This window comes from Microtus oregoni, unplaced genomic scaffold (assembly GCF_018167655.1).
Source record: "Microtus oregoni isolate MIOR12 unplaced genomic scaffold, Mior012 000007F_ref0000211, whole genome shotgun sequence".
Classification (NCBI taxonomy): domain Eukaryota; kingdom Metazoa; phylum Chordata; class Mammalia; order Rodentia; family Cricetidae; genus Microtus; species Microtus oregoni.
In genome coordinates this window covers 15909951-15926461 of record NW_024543066.1, presented here as the reverse complement: position 1 = coordinate 15926461, position 16511 = coordinate 15909951, and the positions used below count along the sequence as shown (strand labels likewise).

The following is a 16511-nucleotide window of genomic DNA, read 5'->3' as shown; positions in this document are numbered from 1 at the left end:
ACATTGAGAGCCCTGACAGATGGCTCAGCAGTCAAGGTTTGCAGCTCCCACGTGACTTACAGCTACCTACACATAAATACATTTATAAACAATATTAAATTTTTACTGAGAATCTTTGCAATTTTTTTTAACTTGATTGGACCATTCCAGAATGTGAGCTTCTTGAATGACAGCATTGTATTGTGCTGTCAGAAGGTTGGATGCTCATGCTAGACCCTCTGCTCAGTTGTAATAATCTCTAATCTTTACCTGATCTGACAGCGGATAACCACTCTATAAAAGGCAGTGCTTTTGTGTGTGCTGCTAGGTCTCTGACTACTTTTCCTGTTGTTTCATTGTTCCACAGCTCTTCTGTAAACCATAGAATTTGGTAAGGATCAATGCAAATGCTAAAATTTTTGTACCAGAAAGACACTGAGTTTCATTCAGGCTTTGCCTTGGGCATAACATGTGCTTTATTAATCTTTAACCTTTTTTTTTTCCCTACATCTATACCATGACAGTCGCTTGCTGGAGAACCTGGGGAGTGGCCTGTGAGTTGTAGGAGGGATAGAAATGGGGTTAGGAATCTTTGTAAGGCCTGGAGAGTTGAAGCAGAGCTGCAGGGCTTTGCCTTGGAGGGATTGAAAAGTGATTAGCTTCCAGGCACTGTTTCAAGGCCAGCCTGTGTGCTGGGGTTTGTTGTGTGGCTGGGAAGAGAAAGGAGTAGGGGATGGGAGTATGGGAGTCTCAGATCTTTGGTCTGACACCAGGTGAATGGTTAGATGGCATTTCATTTACCAGGTTGGCAATCACTGGGCAAACAACTCTGGAGTTTTTGTTGCTTTTTGCATTGATTTTTCTTTTGTTTGAGTGGGAGAATCCAAATGGAAGGTTATTTTACAGAGCTCCTGACTGACACTCCTCAAAGCAAGGATGTCTGGTTATTGTCACGGTCAGGAGGTACCTAAGCATCTGAGAAGCCTAATCTAGGATCCTTGATAGGATGGGAAGACAGAAATAGGACACTGGGGAGAAACTATCAGTATAAAATATTCGTTTTTATTGAGATAATTATGTCTTCGTAATCCTTTTAAGGATGCAGTGAGAAGATTCATAAACGGATTTTGGGAGTGCCTCACACCTAGTAGGATGGCTGCTGTTGGAAATAAATGGTGGCAATGAGAAGATATTGAACCTTTGTGTCTCATGGGGGGAGATCCTGTCGCTCTGGAAGCAGAGATGGGAATGGAAGCCCCACCACTAGTGGGAAGCTCTCACGGCCTTCTGAATGGAGACACTTAGGTGTGTCTCTGGGGAGAAGCTGGGTGTTCACCTGTCCTAGGTGCTACGTGCCTCTGGCTGCTATTTTAGCTCCCTGTTTTAGCAGTAATAGCTTGGTTATAGTTCTTTGTGAAGTATGTCGTGGCAGATACTCTGGGTAACTGGAAATCCCCTAGACATAGGCTTGTCATTGGTATTAGCCACAGTGGGAACACTGGCAGAAGGGAGCTGAAGGAGTCCCAAGACTTGTTGGTACCCACCGAACAAGCCTGAGAACCTGAGTTCGGAACCTAGCACCCATGCAGATGCTGGCTTTGGTGATGCACATGTGGTCTCCCTGGAGACTTAACAGATGCCAGGAGCTCACTAACCAGTCATTGAGCTCCTGGTCCAGTAAGAGACGGTGTTTCAGACAATTAGCTGGAGAGTAATTGAGAAAAACAACCTGCGTTGACTCCTTGCCCCCACAAACCATACGTGGGAGAGTTAACTACACATACATGAGTGTACGTACACATCCATGCATGAACCACACACAGGAAGCTGGGAAGGAAAAAGAAAAGAAGTGGCAGTCAGGAATCATCAATCACCTTCCCTCAGAAGTCTCCCGCTCTGATGGCTTTCAGACCAGGCTGGCTCACAAACCCTGCTGGAGAGAAGTATCTTAGAAGGGGTCACACTGGTGACTGTGACGGAAAAACTATGAAAGACAGGGACCTCATAGGCCATCATCCAACAAAGCCAGAAAACAAACCACAGAAAGAGCCTCTCCGCGATATCCCACCAAGGCAAGCTGGCTTCTTCCGCCCTGTACCATCCAGCTTGAGCCTCTTCATCAGGGGACTTTGCCTCTCTCTAATAAAATATTAAAAACATAAATCCTGTCCCGAGTCATCCCCAGGAGATCAGGGCCTAGTGTTTCTTCCTAAGTAATTCTGCCTACTCATTTATCAAAAGAAAATTGAATTCGGCTCTTGCTTATGAGCATCCATCTTCCCCCTGGGATTTATTCTTTAGAGCGACAGCAAGATTTGACTTCCAAGTTTCACTAGCAGGCAGTGAGAATAGTACAGAGCGGACCCTCTGGTAGATTTGAACCCAAGGTCCTCTGCTCTCTGACTTGTGGACTTGGGTGAGTTACTGAACACACACACACACACACACACACACACACACACACACACACACGGCCCCTTTTCATCACTTCTGAATGCATATGTAGATAACATCTATTTCAAAGGGTCCTCGTGAACATTTGCTGCTCTCATCTGTGTGAAGCCCCGTTTCGGGGCGGGGGTGGGGGTGGGGGTGGGGTGTCTCAGTTGACTGTCACCATGCATGCCCTGACCATGCAGGTGGTGCCAGGTACTCACGCCCCTGTGGCTGTACATGGAAATGTCTGTTGTGAATGTTCTCTTTTATGTGTGGTGTACTTTTCTGTTCTAGGGAGGTGGTAAGACCTTGACTATTGTCACGGCGTAATTAGCTTAGTAAGAGTTGGAACAGCCACTAGATCCCATATTGTGTTGGAGGTACGATTGAAGTGTATTAGCTGTAATTAGTGACCCTGCCTCAGAAAGCCACCAACTGGCCTTTCTGTTCCCCGACAGGAGACCGCAGGCCCTGCCAAGTGCTGTCAGATGAGTTGGCATTTGGCAAGTCCATCTATACACAACTTTGGGAGGTTAATCAAGAGTTTTAGTTGCTTCTAAGACCCATTCATGAGTCAGTCACTTTAATGCAAATGGGCTTTTTTCACAGACCTTGCACCGAGGACCAGGAACACTGCAGTAAATGGAGGAGAACAAAGGAAGCTCCCCTTTCCAAAGCAAAGACTCCCCACTGAGGTTGGCTTCCTGTTGCTGTGGGAGCAGCGCTTGACCACAGTGCAAATGCCCTAAAACAGCTTCTCCTCAGAATCCCAATGCAAGCCTCATTGGGTGAAACCAGGATGTCATCCTGGAGGCTCTAGAACCGTCTTTTCCAGTGTGTCTGGGGACTGCTTCATCTCTTGGCTGCAGCATGGCGTCTTTAAATCTCTCTCTGACTTTCCTGCTCAGAGTAGCGAGGATGGTTGTGGCTATCTAGATCATCTCCCCATCTCAGAGGGAGCAGACAGAGTTAGTGACCTTGCCTCCTGTTGGCCGTGCATCCCGACAGATCCAGAGTTGAACGTGTTAGGATGCTTACCACATCTTCCAAAGCCTGCATTGAGTGAGTTTTCAGGAGCTGACCAGGTGCAGTCCTCTGCCACCCCAGGCATGAGAGATTACACAAAATTAAAGAGTTCCAGGGGCCCTCAGTGAAGTTGTTATATGATTTGAAGAATTCAGACTATGTTGAACATTGGCATTGGGATGACATCTGTCTCCATTTGGTCTTACCCTCCACCCTACCCTCTCTCTCAGTCATTTACTCACTCACAGGCACACATATTAGGGTGTGTCTGTATGTACATGCACACAAATGCATTTTCCCAAAGTTTCAAGTCAGTATCCTGCCAATAAAGTGTTAGACTTGTTTTGTCCTCCTGCCCATCTATGTGTATGTTTTGGTTTTTGTTTGTGAAATCCTTATGTCTTCAACTTCATGTTTAGATTGGCAGTTTTTCAGTGGTTATATTAATCTTATTAAGATCTTTATTAATCACTAAAACAAACTAAGTAAATGTTATTATTCTTTTTAAATAATGTTTTTCTACTTTGAGATTTTCATATAACATGTTTGGATTGTAGTCACACATACTCCAGCCATCCTCTCCATCCTCCTATCCCTTTCCACCCAACTTTAAGGTTTCCTCCTCCTCTTTCTCCTCTTCCTTCTTCCTCCTTTCTCTCTTTCCCTTTACCCCTGGGTTCCAGTTTGTGTTGCCCAACAGATTTGGGAGCTATCATCCAAAGTGGAGATATTGGCTCTGATGCTCACTCCCCTAAAAGATGCTGCCCAGAATGGTGTCTATCTCCTGTAGGTTAAATGATGGATTTACTTCCCATAGCAGGGCTTCTCAAACTCTTCCATTTACAGCCCCATGCCACTGGAGAGCAAGTTTGCATGCAAATGGCCTTCTTTATTTTTCACAGGAAGCATGCAACCTCTACTTAATATGTAGTTCTACAGGACGAGGATCATCTTAAACATTTTTCCAAGTTGAATGATTAGTTTTATTGTATAATCATCGATGCCGAGACTACTGCTCCACATACCTTGTACAAAATAGCAAAAGTGTGTCATAGGGCCAAGTCTGAAATGGCTGGAAAGTTTATTGCGATTACCAAGCCTGAGTTTATTGCCAATGTTTCATGACGCTCAAGTTAGTGACCCTGCATTTTCAAAACTAAGCATTCTAACATGATACAGCCCTATGACCCAAAGTATACTAATTTGGGACTTCCATGCAGAGAGGGCTGACAGCAGGAAGGTTCCCCCTCCCCATAATTAAACCATTCTGTTTCTCTAAAAAGATTCCGTACAGACAGGACAAATATCAGTTCGGTGGAGCTGAGCCGTCTGGGCAGCCTTGACTGGGTTTATGTGGTGCATTCCATGCACAGAGCCGAGACTGCAGGGAGTTTGAGTGGACCACCTCAGGCTAGTCCCTGCTGGATTCTCAATTACTCTTTGGTGGCACATTCAGAAACCTTTTATTGTTGCCAAATGTGTCATGAAGGGTTTCCTCAACCCTCCTAGGTTCCCAACTGATGGCTTAAAGAACCTGAGTTCTAGGTGGAACACTCTGACTTTCTTGTTTCCATGCTCAGAGATTTGACCCAAGGAGTCTCCCTGAGACATTTCTGCCTCAGTTTTCTGTGTCTTGCTTCCTTTTAAAAGCCTGTGAAAATCACTTGAGAGTTATGCAGGGGTGAGGTGGAGGTGCAGGTGGAGAGGGGGAGGGTGTCTTGGTACCTGGCCCTTTCCTGGAGGCTCAGATACAGTTGCCAGAAGAAGGGCTCAGGAAGCAACCACCTCCCACAAGGGAGAAAAGATTTATTTGGCTTCCTCTTCAGAGGAGCATGGTCTTCTATCATGACAGCGAAACGAAGGCAGCAGCTTGGTTTGTGGCCTGACCAGGAAGGAGGGAGGACAGTGCTGGCCCTGGCTGCCTTTCTCCTCCTTCTCATTGTGATCAGTCCAAGAGCCCATGGATTGTGGGCACCCGAATTCAAGGTAGATCTTCCCTCAACTAAGCCTCTTTGGAAAAACAGGAATATCCCCAACACCTCCCTGTGATTCATAAACACCCTAAAGGGTTTTTAGTCCAGTCAGGTTGACAGTTTAACCACCACAAGTTTATCCCTTATCAACTTGACACCCAAACAGCACTTAAACTGTAACATTTTACTCCCCCCAACCCCCCAGCTCTGGCTCCCTAGGCTTGTGGCCATGTTTTAATGCAAAATGCCTTCATTCCAGCTTTGAAGTCTTCATGGTCTTAGTTCAATGCTGTTCAAAGACCCAAAGTTTCTTCTAAGACCTGAGACAACTCTTAGGCATGAACTTCTATAAGATAAAAGAACAAGTTAAAATTTTTCAATATCTGATATCACAGAGCGGGACATAAGAATTGGGACATAGCAAGGACAGATGCCACCAAAAAAGGCTGAAACCCAGCCAGACAAACACCAAGTCTTGCACCTCCATGTCTAGCATATGGGACTCTTGGTGGCAACCGAGCCCCTGGGCCTCCAGCTTTGCTGCCTGCAGCATATGCGGCTTTTCTCTTGGTTAGCTGCGCCAGGTGCCTGCTGCATTCCTGAACCAGTGCGGCATGTTTCCGGCCTCTCCTATCTCCTGTGCTGTGACTTAGCAGGAAGCTGTGTTTTTATAAGTCTTCATGCTCTCAGCATGCACCAGAATGAACCCTTGCTACCGTGGATGCAGAAGGCCATTCGGTAGAGAGCTTTGGTTGGCTGGGTATCAACGGATTTAAATGGTGATCTGTTCCTGTTTTAAATAGTTTGGGAAATTATGAAAGTTAGCAGCAAACCTGGTGTGGCACCCCCTCTGAGCCTCATTTCTATTCCTGCTATTGTCCTTGTCTTGGACCTTAAAAAAGACGTCTACCTTAATGATTTTCATAGGTCTTATCTGACAGAGAAAATCAGATGTGTGAGCTACCAGACAAGAACTAGAGGTCCTCTCCTTGTAGGTCTCCAGCTCTGAGAAGAACTTTGTGTGCTCCACCCTCTTGGATATTGTATGCATTGTATGTATGGCTTGCAAGCATTTTCTTCTTCCCAAATGATTTTTAAAAAATATTTTTTATTGATTTTATTGAACTATACATTTTTCTCTGCTCCCCTCCCTTCCTCCTCCCTCGCCCTCCTCATGGTCCCCATGCTTCCAGGAGATCTGGTCTTTTTTTTCCACTTCTCATGTAGATTAGATCCATGTATGTCTCTCTTAGGGTCCTCATTGTTGTCTAGGTTCTCTGTGATTGTGAATTGTAGGCTGGTTTTCTTTGCTCTATGTCTAAAAGCCACTTATGAGTGAGTACATATGATGTTTGTCTTTCTGGGTCTGGGTTACCTCACTCAATATGATGTTTTCTAGCTCCGTCCATTTGCCTGCAAATCTCAAGATGTCATTTTTTCTGCTGTGTAGTATTCCATTGTATAAATGTACCACATTTTCCTTATCCATTCTTTGGCTGAGGAGCATTTAGGTTGTTTCCAGGTTCTGGCTATGACAGTGCTGCTGTGAATGTAGTTGAGCACATGTCCTTGTGGCACGATTGAGCGTCCTTTGGATATATACCCAAAAGTGGTATTGGTTGGACTTGAGGTAGGTTGTTTCCTAATTTTCTGTGAAATTGTCATACTGATGCAAAGGGGCTGTACCAGTTTGCACTCCCACCAGCAGTATAGAAGTGTTTCCTTTACCCCACAACCTCTTCAGCATAAGTTGTCATAATTGTTTTTGATCTTGGCCATTCTTACAGGTGTAAGATGGAATCTCAGAGTTGTTTTGATTTGCATTTCTCTGATGGTTAAGGATGTTGAACATTTCCTTAAGTGTCTTTCAGTCATTTTAAATTCCTCTGTTGAGAGTTCTCTGTTTAGGTCTGTACCCCATATTTTTTTTTACTGGATTATTCACACATGATTTTAATCTCCTAATGTGGAAATGCATACGTGAGAAGTCCTGTATTATTCTGTGTGCCTGAATATGGTAGAAAGTGTGGTATTCATGCCTCCGTGAGTCAGACGCATGAGCTTGCTCTGTAACTCCGAACTCAGGGTATGAATGAGATCAGAACTCTGACAGGAAGACAAGGCGGTTCGGGCCCAGTATCTTGTCTTTGTTCCTTCTGTAATTTGGGGACATTTCCAGTCAGTAGAGGGATTGAATACTGATTTTTCTCCTGCAAGAACACTTGGGCTTCGTCTGCCCGAGAAGAGTGGAATTGCTGACGTAGGTGATGCCTGTGTGTGCTGTGTTCCTCCCTGTTATTACTTCTTAGATGGACTCCATCAGGTTTGTGCCGTACCTGTTTTAATGAGCTGTATTTTGGAGTCGTTTTCATGTGTATTTTGACGTGTTTTGAGATATAGTCTCAGCTACCTGCTTTCACCATCTCTCTGCATTGCTTGCTTCTGCTCCCCCCAGTATCCACTAGTCCTATGTCGCCATAGATTTATTTTTCCTTTCCCAGAGTGTTCTATCGTGGAACTAGTTAGGGGACATCAAGGCAGCCAGTTCTGGGGGTACTGTAGACATCACCTGCAGCATACCTGATCAGGTATGGGGTGGAGGATCTTGCTAGCACAGGGTGCTGCGAAGATAAAATCCACAGAGAACAGGGTTCCCAGAGTCTTCAATAAAGTTTGCTCCAAGGAGCCCCATGTGGAACGCCACATGCCCAGCCTGTCTGGCCTCCCTGCTGCTCTCACTCTGGGAGGCACCTACACTCCCCCTCGCTCTGCCCCAGCACTTAAATATTTCATCAGCAGGTAGACGGCTTATCTGGTCACCTCCTGTAGGATGTCTTTGTTGCTTTCCGGTTTGGGCAATTGTGAACAACATGGCCTAAATATCTTAAGTTCTGTCTTCAAGATACCAGTCTTCAAGAATAATTTCTTTTTTTACAGAAAAGTTGTAGAGTTATTTGTGTGGAGCATTCTCGTATACCCCTCTGCTGATTTCTCCGGTGCGTTATAACATATTACATTGCGTTGTCAAAACTAATTAACATGGGCACATTGCTGTTGCCCAGGCTTTGTTTACGTTTCAGCAGTGTTTCCGCCAATTTTCTTTCTCTATTTTACCACCCGTCTCAGGATGCCACGTCGCGTTAGTAGTACAGTAATTTGAATTTGAGTTTATAGGAGTAGTTTGGGTGTGTTATATTTGCTAAATGTCTTCAAACTCCTCAGCATATGCTGAGAACTTGAGTGTAAACCTATCAGCTAGAAGGGGCTGGTGTCGTTTAGGCAAATGAGCACTTTAATTATAAGATTGTTATTTTGAGCGTTTTTTTTTTTTTAAGTTTGCATCTGGCTTCGGTAAAATGTGCAGCTCATGTAGTGCAGGGAGAGGGGCTGCAGGCTTTGGTGAGGAAATGTTTCTCGGCAGCCCTAGAGCTTGCTGGAAGGTCATTTTAAGGACGAGTGTTAGGGGCCTGGAGGAGACTGGTGGCAGGGCCAACGCAGGAGCTGTCATTGCCTGATTTTTCTGCTCCGCCAGAGGACGAGGTGTGCGGGTAGGTAATGAGCATCTTTAAATGTTTTGCTGGCAGAAGGACTCCATGAAAGATGACAGAAGAAGTCATTGTCATAGCCAAGTGGGACTACACGGCCCAGCAGGACCAGGAGCTCGACATCAGGAAGAACGAGAGATTGTGGCTGCTGGACGACTCCAAGACGTGGTGGCGGGTGAGGAACGCAGCCAACAGGACAGGCTACGTGCCGTCCAACTACGTGGAGCGCAAGAACAGCCTGAAGAAGGGCTCCCTGGTAAAGAATCTCAAGGACACGCTAGGTGAGTATCCACACCCCACCTGGAATAGCTAGGCCGGGGGACAGCATTGCTGCTTCAGCTTGTGTGTGTGTGTGAGAGAGATGTGTGTGATGTATAGAGTATTTGTTACGGTGTGTATAGTATGTGTATATGTGATGCACTGTGTAGAGGTGTGATGTGGTATGTTATGTGTGTGTGAGTGTGACATAGTGTGTAAACATGCTGTGTGTAGTGTGTATGTATATGTGGTATGGTGTGTAGGGGTATAATGTGGTATATTATGTGTAAGTGTGTGTTTTGGGGAAGGTGTTAATTGTTAACAACCTCCTACTTGGGTTTTGTACAGAGGTCAAGTTGAAGACTCTGTTTATCATGTTCGGCATACTTGATAAAAGAGTTTGGAATCTCAGCTAAATCAACACTTGTGTGTGCTGTGGACCCCTCCACAGTGGCCTCCTTACATTCAAACTCTAGAAGAACCCGATTTAGACTCACATCAAGTTTCATAGCTTTGCCCGTCAGCACACTAACCCTTTTCTCTTACAAACTCTCATGCATTTGTCTTTGTACATACTGAAGGAAGAGGCCGGTACTTTCTGGTCTGTTAGTTTTTGTTTATTCTTGTCTTAGGTGATGGAATATTTTATACCAGTTTCAGGCAGTAAGTTGATGTGTAGTTGGGGTGGTGAGCAATCAGAAGCCTCTCAGATGGACACTTCCACAAGCCCTATTCAGTTATGACATTCTCCGAGTCTTCCCGTTCATGCCTCTTCTCCTCTGGTATATTAGGTCATTTCCTAGCACTGTAGCAAACTCCTTGATGGTGGGTTGCTTTATAAAGAAAAAGACTTAATTTGGCTTGCACGAGATCGAGTGGCTGTATGTGTATTGCCTTCTTGGCAAAGTTTCGGTGTGGTACAGGTATCCTATGCAAGAGACTGGGGGATATAGAGAACTGTAGTATCTGTGTCTTCTTACATTGTTCCCTTTGTATTCCATGGGTATTCATTTATACACCTTCTGTGTAGTAGTCCCCTTTGCCTCCCAAAGGCCCCACCTCTAAGTAGTGTGATAGGAACCAGTTTCTTCCTTCTTACTACTCTCAGTGGGGAATAAATTCACAAAGGGACCCAGGAAAGGAGATACATTCAAGCCATATCAGTCCATAGCCACGGGTCCGACAGGAGATGGCTACCACAGTGGTAACCAGCCGTACCTGAGTGTGCACACAGTGCCCACTAACCATGCTTACTGCTTCATATTACCCTGGAATATAATCAGGAAGGCTCGTGGAAGGACAGCTGAGCTGAGCTGAGCTGACAGTTGACAGTTGTTGTCTCCTCAGGTAAGTATAGAGTTGTTTGTAGCCAACAGTGCCAGCCTGTCACTTGAGGTTCGCTGTGGACGTGAGCCACTACCATCCCCTAGGCTAAGCGTATGTAGACTTTCCTTTGTGTTACTGGAAGAGGATTAGTTTCATTGGAGCGGGCAGGGGGGAGAGAGACATGGGAAAACTGAGAAGGGCATCACACCGGATGCGTTTCAGGGTACCCATCTTCCTCCTTGTGCAGTCCCTAAAGGTCTGTGCTGACTGTTCAGGGGGTGAAGCCTTCAGTCATTGGGAGGTATTTTGTGCAGCGCATGGACCTTCTCTCAGGATGTCTGTGGCCAGCGTAGATTCCAAGACTGCTGGAAAAATTCCATTTGTTATTAGCATTCTAAGTCTTTTTCCACCGAATTCCCTCCCCTGTGTATTCTTTTTCTTTGCTTGAGAAATGTTACTTAAGTATGGTAAAGAAAACAGCGTTGGTGAGTGGGTCAGTGCTTTAGTGATGTTCTGAGAGTTTTTGACTGACTTTCCAGCCATCCCCTGACACACCCTCTGTAATAATGTTAGGCATTGTTGACATATTTTTCCTTAAAAAAATCAGAATCCTGTAAACCACAAAACAGACATAACTTTGAATTGGAAAAAGTAAGCCCCCTGAGGTCATGGAGAGCCCCTTAAATGGCTGCCTGTTGACTTTCTTGGGAAGAAAGACCAGGCCTCAGGTTGACGCTCTAGGCCTCATCTTTGCCCAGTGTGTTAAGATTTCCCCACGCATGATCAGTTCATCTCATCCCACAATCCCGAGTCACAGAGCGAAGCAGCGCATCCCACCCTCGTGCTGGGCCTGTTCCCCTGTCCCCGACATATTGCCACCCAACCCTAAGCTGGAGTGCTTAGACTGCTCCAGAAGGCCAATTCCATTTTTGGAGAACACAGATTGTTAGAAAGTGCTTCCTTAAATAGATTCAAATTTTTACATTTCTCAAACTTCCTCCCCTTGGCTCTCACTCTGCCCTCCAGGGTTTTGCCAAGCAGAGCAAATCTCTCCAGTGAGTGACGGTTCTGCTGTGAGCTTCCGACTCCATTCCAGCACATAGGTCTTTGGAAACATTTGCATCAAGCGTGAAAGATTGCAAAAATACAGATAAAACTATGCTTCTAGATTTATTTATTTATTAATAGGAATCAACTTTCATAGCCTTTGGGACTCAGGGAGAAGTGGCCCATGTTATGTGCATGTACACACAAAATGAGGGCACGTGTGCCACAACATGTATGTGTGTGTTGGGCGGGGGGGGGTCAGAAGACAACCCACAGCAGTCTGTTCTTTGTTTCTACCATGTAAATCCCAGGGATTGAACTCATCTGCCATCTTCAGATTTGATGGCAGGCACCCTTAACCATTGAGCTACCTCTCTGGCTTGGCTCCCGTTGTTAATATTTGGTTACTGCTGTTGTTTGTGTGGTTTGGCATATGTCATGATCGCCTTTGCTATCAGACAACGAGGGACCTTGTTACCTGAACAGGAGCTTCCTATTGAAGCAGTCCCAGAAGAAGGGGAGGCACCTCCACTCCCGGTCTCCTTGTGCAATAGCTTCCTTCTCCACAGGCTGACTTCCACAGTGTGTAGGCCAGACAGAGGTGAAGGTGCCTGCTGTAGCCCCTCCTGTCTCCCAGGTGTCTCTTGTAATGCAGACCTTGGAGACTGAGTGTTCGCGGCCTCCTGTTTAGTTACGGACTCCGATGTGTCCCCAGAGTTAGAACACGAGTTATGGACTGTATTGTGCAGAACAGAAAGTGTCTCTGCTGTGTGAAGGTAGCAACAGACTGTTGCCCTAGACTGCATCCCTTAACTTCTTGTACTCCATGCTGTCAGCCCTATTGGATTTATGCTTGTTGCAGGAGTCCACTGAGTCTGAGGTCCATGGTAGGACTTCATGCTTGATGCCTTCTTTGGTGTGAATTGTGCAGGGGTCCCCCAGAGCCACTGGGCAACGAACTGGAGCATCTCTCCTTTAGGGAAGGAGACAGTGGCTCTGTGATGCTGTCTGTGTGCCTAGGAGACTTACATCTTCTCACGCACGGTGTTTTCTTAGAACCGCTTGAAGGTACCAGTATATTTGACAAAAGCATCTTGTTAAAAGTATTAACATTCTTTTCTTTCATTGATTTGTAATTGAGCAAAACAATCTGATCTTGTATTTTCTTTTACGAGGGCAAAGCTTTTAGCTACTGGATTTTCTTCCATGTTTAGCTCCTGATCACGAACAGTCGAGAAAATGTTCCCGTGCAGAACAAGAGGTTGTCAAGTGTGTTTCTTCAGGCAGTGTCCTGGCACAGCTCTGAGCTCAGCAGTGAGCCAACCCAGGCTACTTCTGGCCTTGACATTGCAATTTGACCTGCATGAGTATGTAGGCTAAATATTGTAAAGCCCTGTGCTTAGCCTTTTGGGATGGAGATACTGTTCCCTGGGAGATAATTTTCAAAGATTTCTGTGCACTAGCCTCAGGAACAGTTTTTGTTACCATTCTGATCCTAGCCACAATCCACCACAGCCCCAAAGATGTTGAACCTTGCCTGGGTTATTATGAATAGCTAAAGAATTGAGCAGAAGTGTTTGTGGCCTCTGTAGGGATAGGAGGAAGATGGGGGTGAAGAAAGGTGGAGGTCAAGAGACAGACATAACCTACTCTAGACCCAAACAGGACACCTGAGGGGATGGAAGGATAGACAGGCAAGAAAGACAGGCAAGATTGACCCCTGTCCCCATGCTGGTGCGCTGGGGTGAGGTGATGCCTGGATGCTTTTCTCATGTCGGGTGTTTTCACCAAGTTTCTGCCTGGGAGCCTTCAGGTCTTAGGATTCCTTTGCTGCACTGCCAGGGGATCCAGCCTGATATTGGAGCCCTCTGGCAGACAAGGACAAGAGCTGTATGCGTAGAAAAGTGTTTCACAGTGAATTGTTAGGGAATATTAAGGCTATGATACCTCTGTTAGGGAGAGAACTTGTACGACACTCACCAGTGACTTAAACACCTCTCTCAGATTTGTTTTTAAAGTTTGAATGAACTAGGAACTGAGTTTCTCCTTCATGTAAAAATTAAACATGTAGTTTAACAGTTGACATTATTATAAGTAACCCCCACCAAGGCAGAGAGAACTTGCCTTGTGGCCTGGTCTGGCCTTGATTTTACCGGGTAATCCAATTGACCTTGAATTCTCAGTAGCTTTCCTCAGCCTTCTAAGTGCTGGGATTAAAGTGTGAGCCAGGCCGGGCGGTGGTGGCGCGCGCCTTTAATCCCAGCACTCAGGAGGCAGAGGCAGGCGGATCTCTGTGAGTTCAAGACCAGCCTGGTCTACAAGAGCTAGTTCCAGGACAGGCTCCAAAACCACAGAGAAACCCTGTCTCGAAAAACCAAAAATAAATAAATAAATAAATAATAACGTGTGAGCCAGGACGGGTGGCTTCTCACATGTTTAATGTGAGGACCACATGCAGTCTTCCAGGATACCATATACAGACTTCATGTATTTACAGAAAGGTAAACTAGTGGGCCTGATTCTGATGCCTCTGTCTGATGGGATGAAATGGTCCCCTGTAAAAATTGTCAGATCACAGGGTCAAGCGATTTCTCCCATTGGTGCCATCATATTTTGCTTCTTAAATCATACCTGTTTCCCGCAAAGGATACTTATCCCTTAGTCACCGTTCTGAGTTTTGTCCTCCATCAGTCAGTGAACTGGGAGTAAGTAGTAGTGGGCAGGAGCCCGGTGTCATAGGGCGCCAGGGCCACTGGGTGCCTGCAGCCGTTGCCTGAAAAATGAGCATGAAGCAGCTTGCAAGTCACCAAGTACTTTGTCCTTGCCAAAACAGCCTACCCTTCGTGTATTGTCCGTATCAACAGTAAGGGGCCAAATTCTGTCTAGAAAGGACCTGGAGGCTTCCAACAGGAGGACCAGTGGGCATGCTAATATGCTTTTATGACTTATATAGAAAGATATAGGTTGTTAAATTAAGCAAGATGTATATAGCCGGATGGGATGTGAACTCGTAAAAACATCTGTTGTTACACTGAAGCTGGCGATACCACTCCTGGCGTGAGAATGTCCCTGTGGCCTTCCTAAGGACACCAGATAGGACATCCAGAGTACACTTCTGCTCTGACTGACGTGTTTGCCTACATTGAGTGGTCAGTTTCCCTGTGCAGTAGATTGGAAACTGTCTCCAAGTTAGCATTCTGGAATGTCGGAGAACAGTTTAAAAACAATACTTTGCTTGTTTTAGGCGTGAAAAACTAGGTCCTGATTAACACAGCTTGAGTGAGGTTCCAGGTTAGATGATGATGGTGTTAATGAATGAATGTAAATTTTCCAGGTTGAGTGGGTGTCTGTGTGTGTCAAACTGGGGTGGTCTCTAATGGCTCCCAGAAACAGGGTTCCTGTTGCCCTGCTGTGCATGAAAACCAAACAGACCCACTGAAGAGAGTTCTTTAGAGACCACCCGGTGTCCAGAGGCATCTCATGGTCAAGGGGATGCTAGGACGTGAGCCCCAGCTCTGTAGGAGCGACTTCAGTTAGGAATTAGCCTTTCAGAGATCATGAGTATGCACTGTGATCGAGCGTGAGGCAGGGGAACACCGCAGGTGCTCATACATTCTGCTGATTCCTCGTCAGAATGATGCCCCTGCCTGCTTTGCAACTTCCTGTGGTCGACCTATTTTCTGCGTATCTCTGGGATGAGAGTGAGGAATGCCTGCTGCTTGTGGCAGCCACCCAGATTGTTTTCTGAGCCACCGTTCAGGTCTCGTTTATGCAACTATATCTAAGAGAGAAAGTCTCATGGCAGACCTGGTATTCTGGCTCTTCCATTCTTTCCACCCCGTTTTCATTGGCGTTCCCTGAGCTCTGCTGTCAGTTGGGGCGAGGATCCATACATTGGTTTTTGCATTCTGTATCATTTTCTGTAATGGTCTCGAGCCTGCCTTATTTCTATATGTGTATAGATATTAGCCCTGAATCCATATATACACAAACAATGAAAATGGACTCAGCAGATTGTATTTATGTATTTGCCCATTTATATGTAATATATATGTAACAATAATAAAAAAAAAGGCCATCAATTTGAAATGGTGACGGCATGGAAAGGGTTGAGAGAGGAAGGGGAAAGAAACAAGTGATGTGATTATATTTTAATTAAAAGTGTAAAAAAATTATAACCCATGAAATGACTGTACTTCATAAAACTATCAAATAGTTGTCTCTAGTCTTTAAGATGGACATACCTTTAAGAAAATTGGAATCTGTGAAAATAACTTAGAAGGAAGCACATTCCCTGGGGTGTCTTGGCTCTGAGAGAATCGGTTAGCATTTGTATCTAATCTCTTGATGCTTGTAGGCATTACAGTTAGGTTGTTTTGATGACTTGTGACTGTTCTCAATGGAGTCAGTGCAAAGTGTATGGACTCTTTCTGCAGGGAGCCAGACACTGGCCGGGAATGGCAGATTTCTGACGGTCCCTATGCTTCTGGTTTGGGGGAATGCTTAGAGTTTGTGTGTTCTTCTTATCCGTTGGAGAAATCGTGGGCTTCTCTGCACTGACTGTTCTTCAGGAATGAGAACACTGCTGCTAGCCACCCTGTCCTGGAACATGCTTCCTCGCCAAGGCACTCTGTGCAGCGGCTTCATTAGAGAACAGGACAAAGGCCAGCACGCCCCCGGAAAATTTGTATTATAACGTTTAGAAAGGCAGGCTCTCAGTTCCATCTCAGAGGTCCAGCTTCTCCCGAGGTCTGTTTTGTCATGACTTCACCCTCTCCGCGGTGTAATATCCGCCGTTGTGCAAGCATGAATTAAACATAATGCATTGTAATTTAGAATCCATTACAACTCCGTCTCACCAGATTGTTCCCAATCGAAACAGGCTGTCACATGCATTATTGCAGGAATCCTATGGAAACTT

At 45.5% G+C, this 16511-nt stretch overlaps 1 protein-coding gene across 4 annotated transcripts in view; it reads left to right on the top strand.

The window, feature by feature from the left end:
* Nck2 (NCK adaptor protein 2) overlaps nucleotides 1-16511 on the top strand; it is a 118975-nt gene that overhangs the window by 78474 nt on the left and 23990 nt on the right. For 3 of the 4 annotated variants that reach the window (XM_041656134.1, XM_041656133.1, XM_041656135.1), the window contains exon 3: nucleotides 8999-9240. In XM_041656134.1, the coding sequence (XP_041512068.1) occupies nucleotides 9015-9240 (226 nt within the window). In that variant the 5' untranslated portion in view covers nucleotides 8999-9014. The remainder of the gene's footprint in view (nucleotides 1-8998; nucleotides 9241-16511) is intronic. The other variant, XM_041656136.1, reaches the window with a different exon arrangement.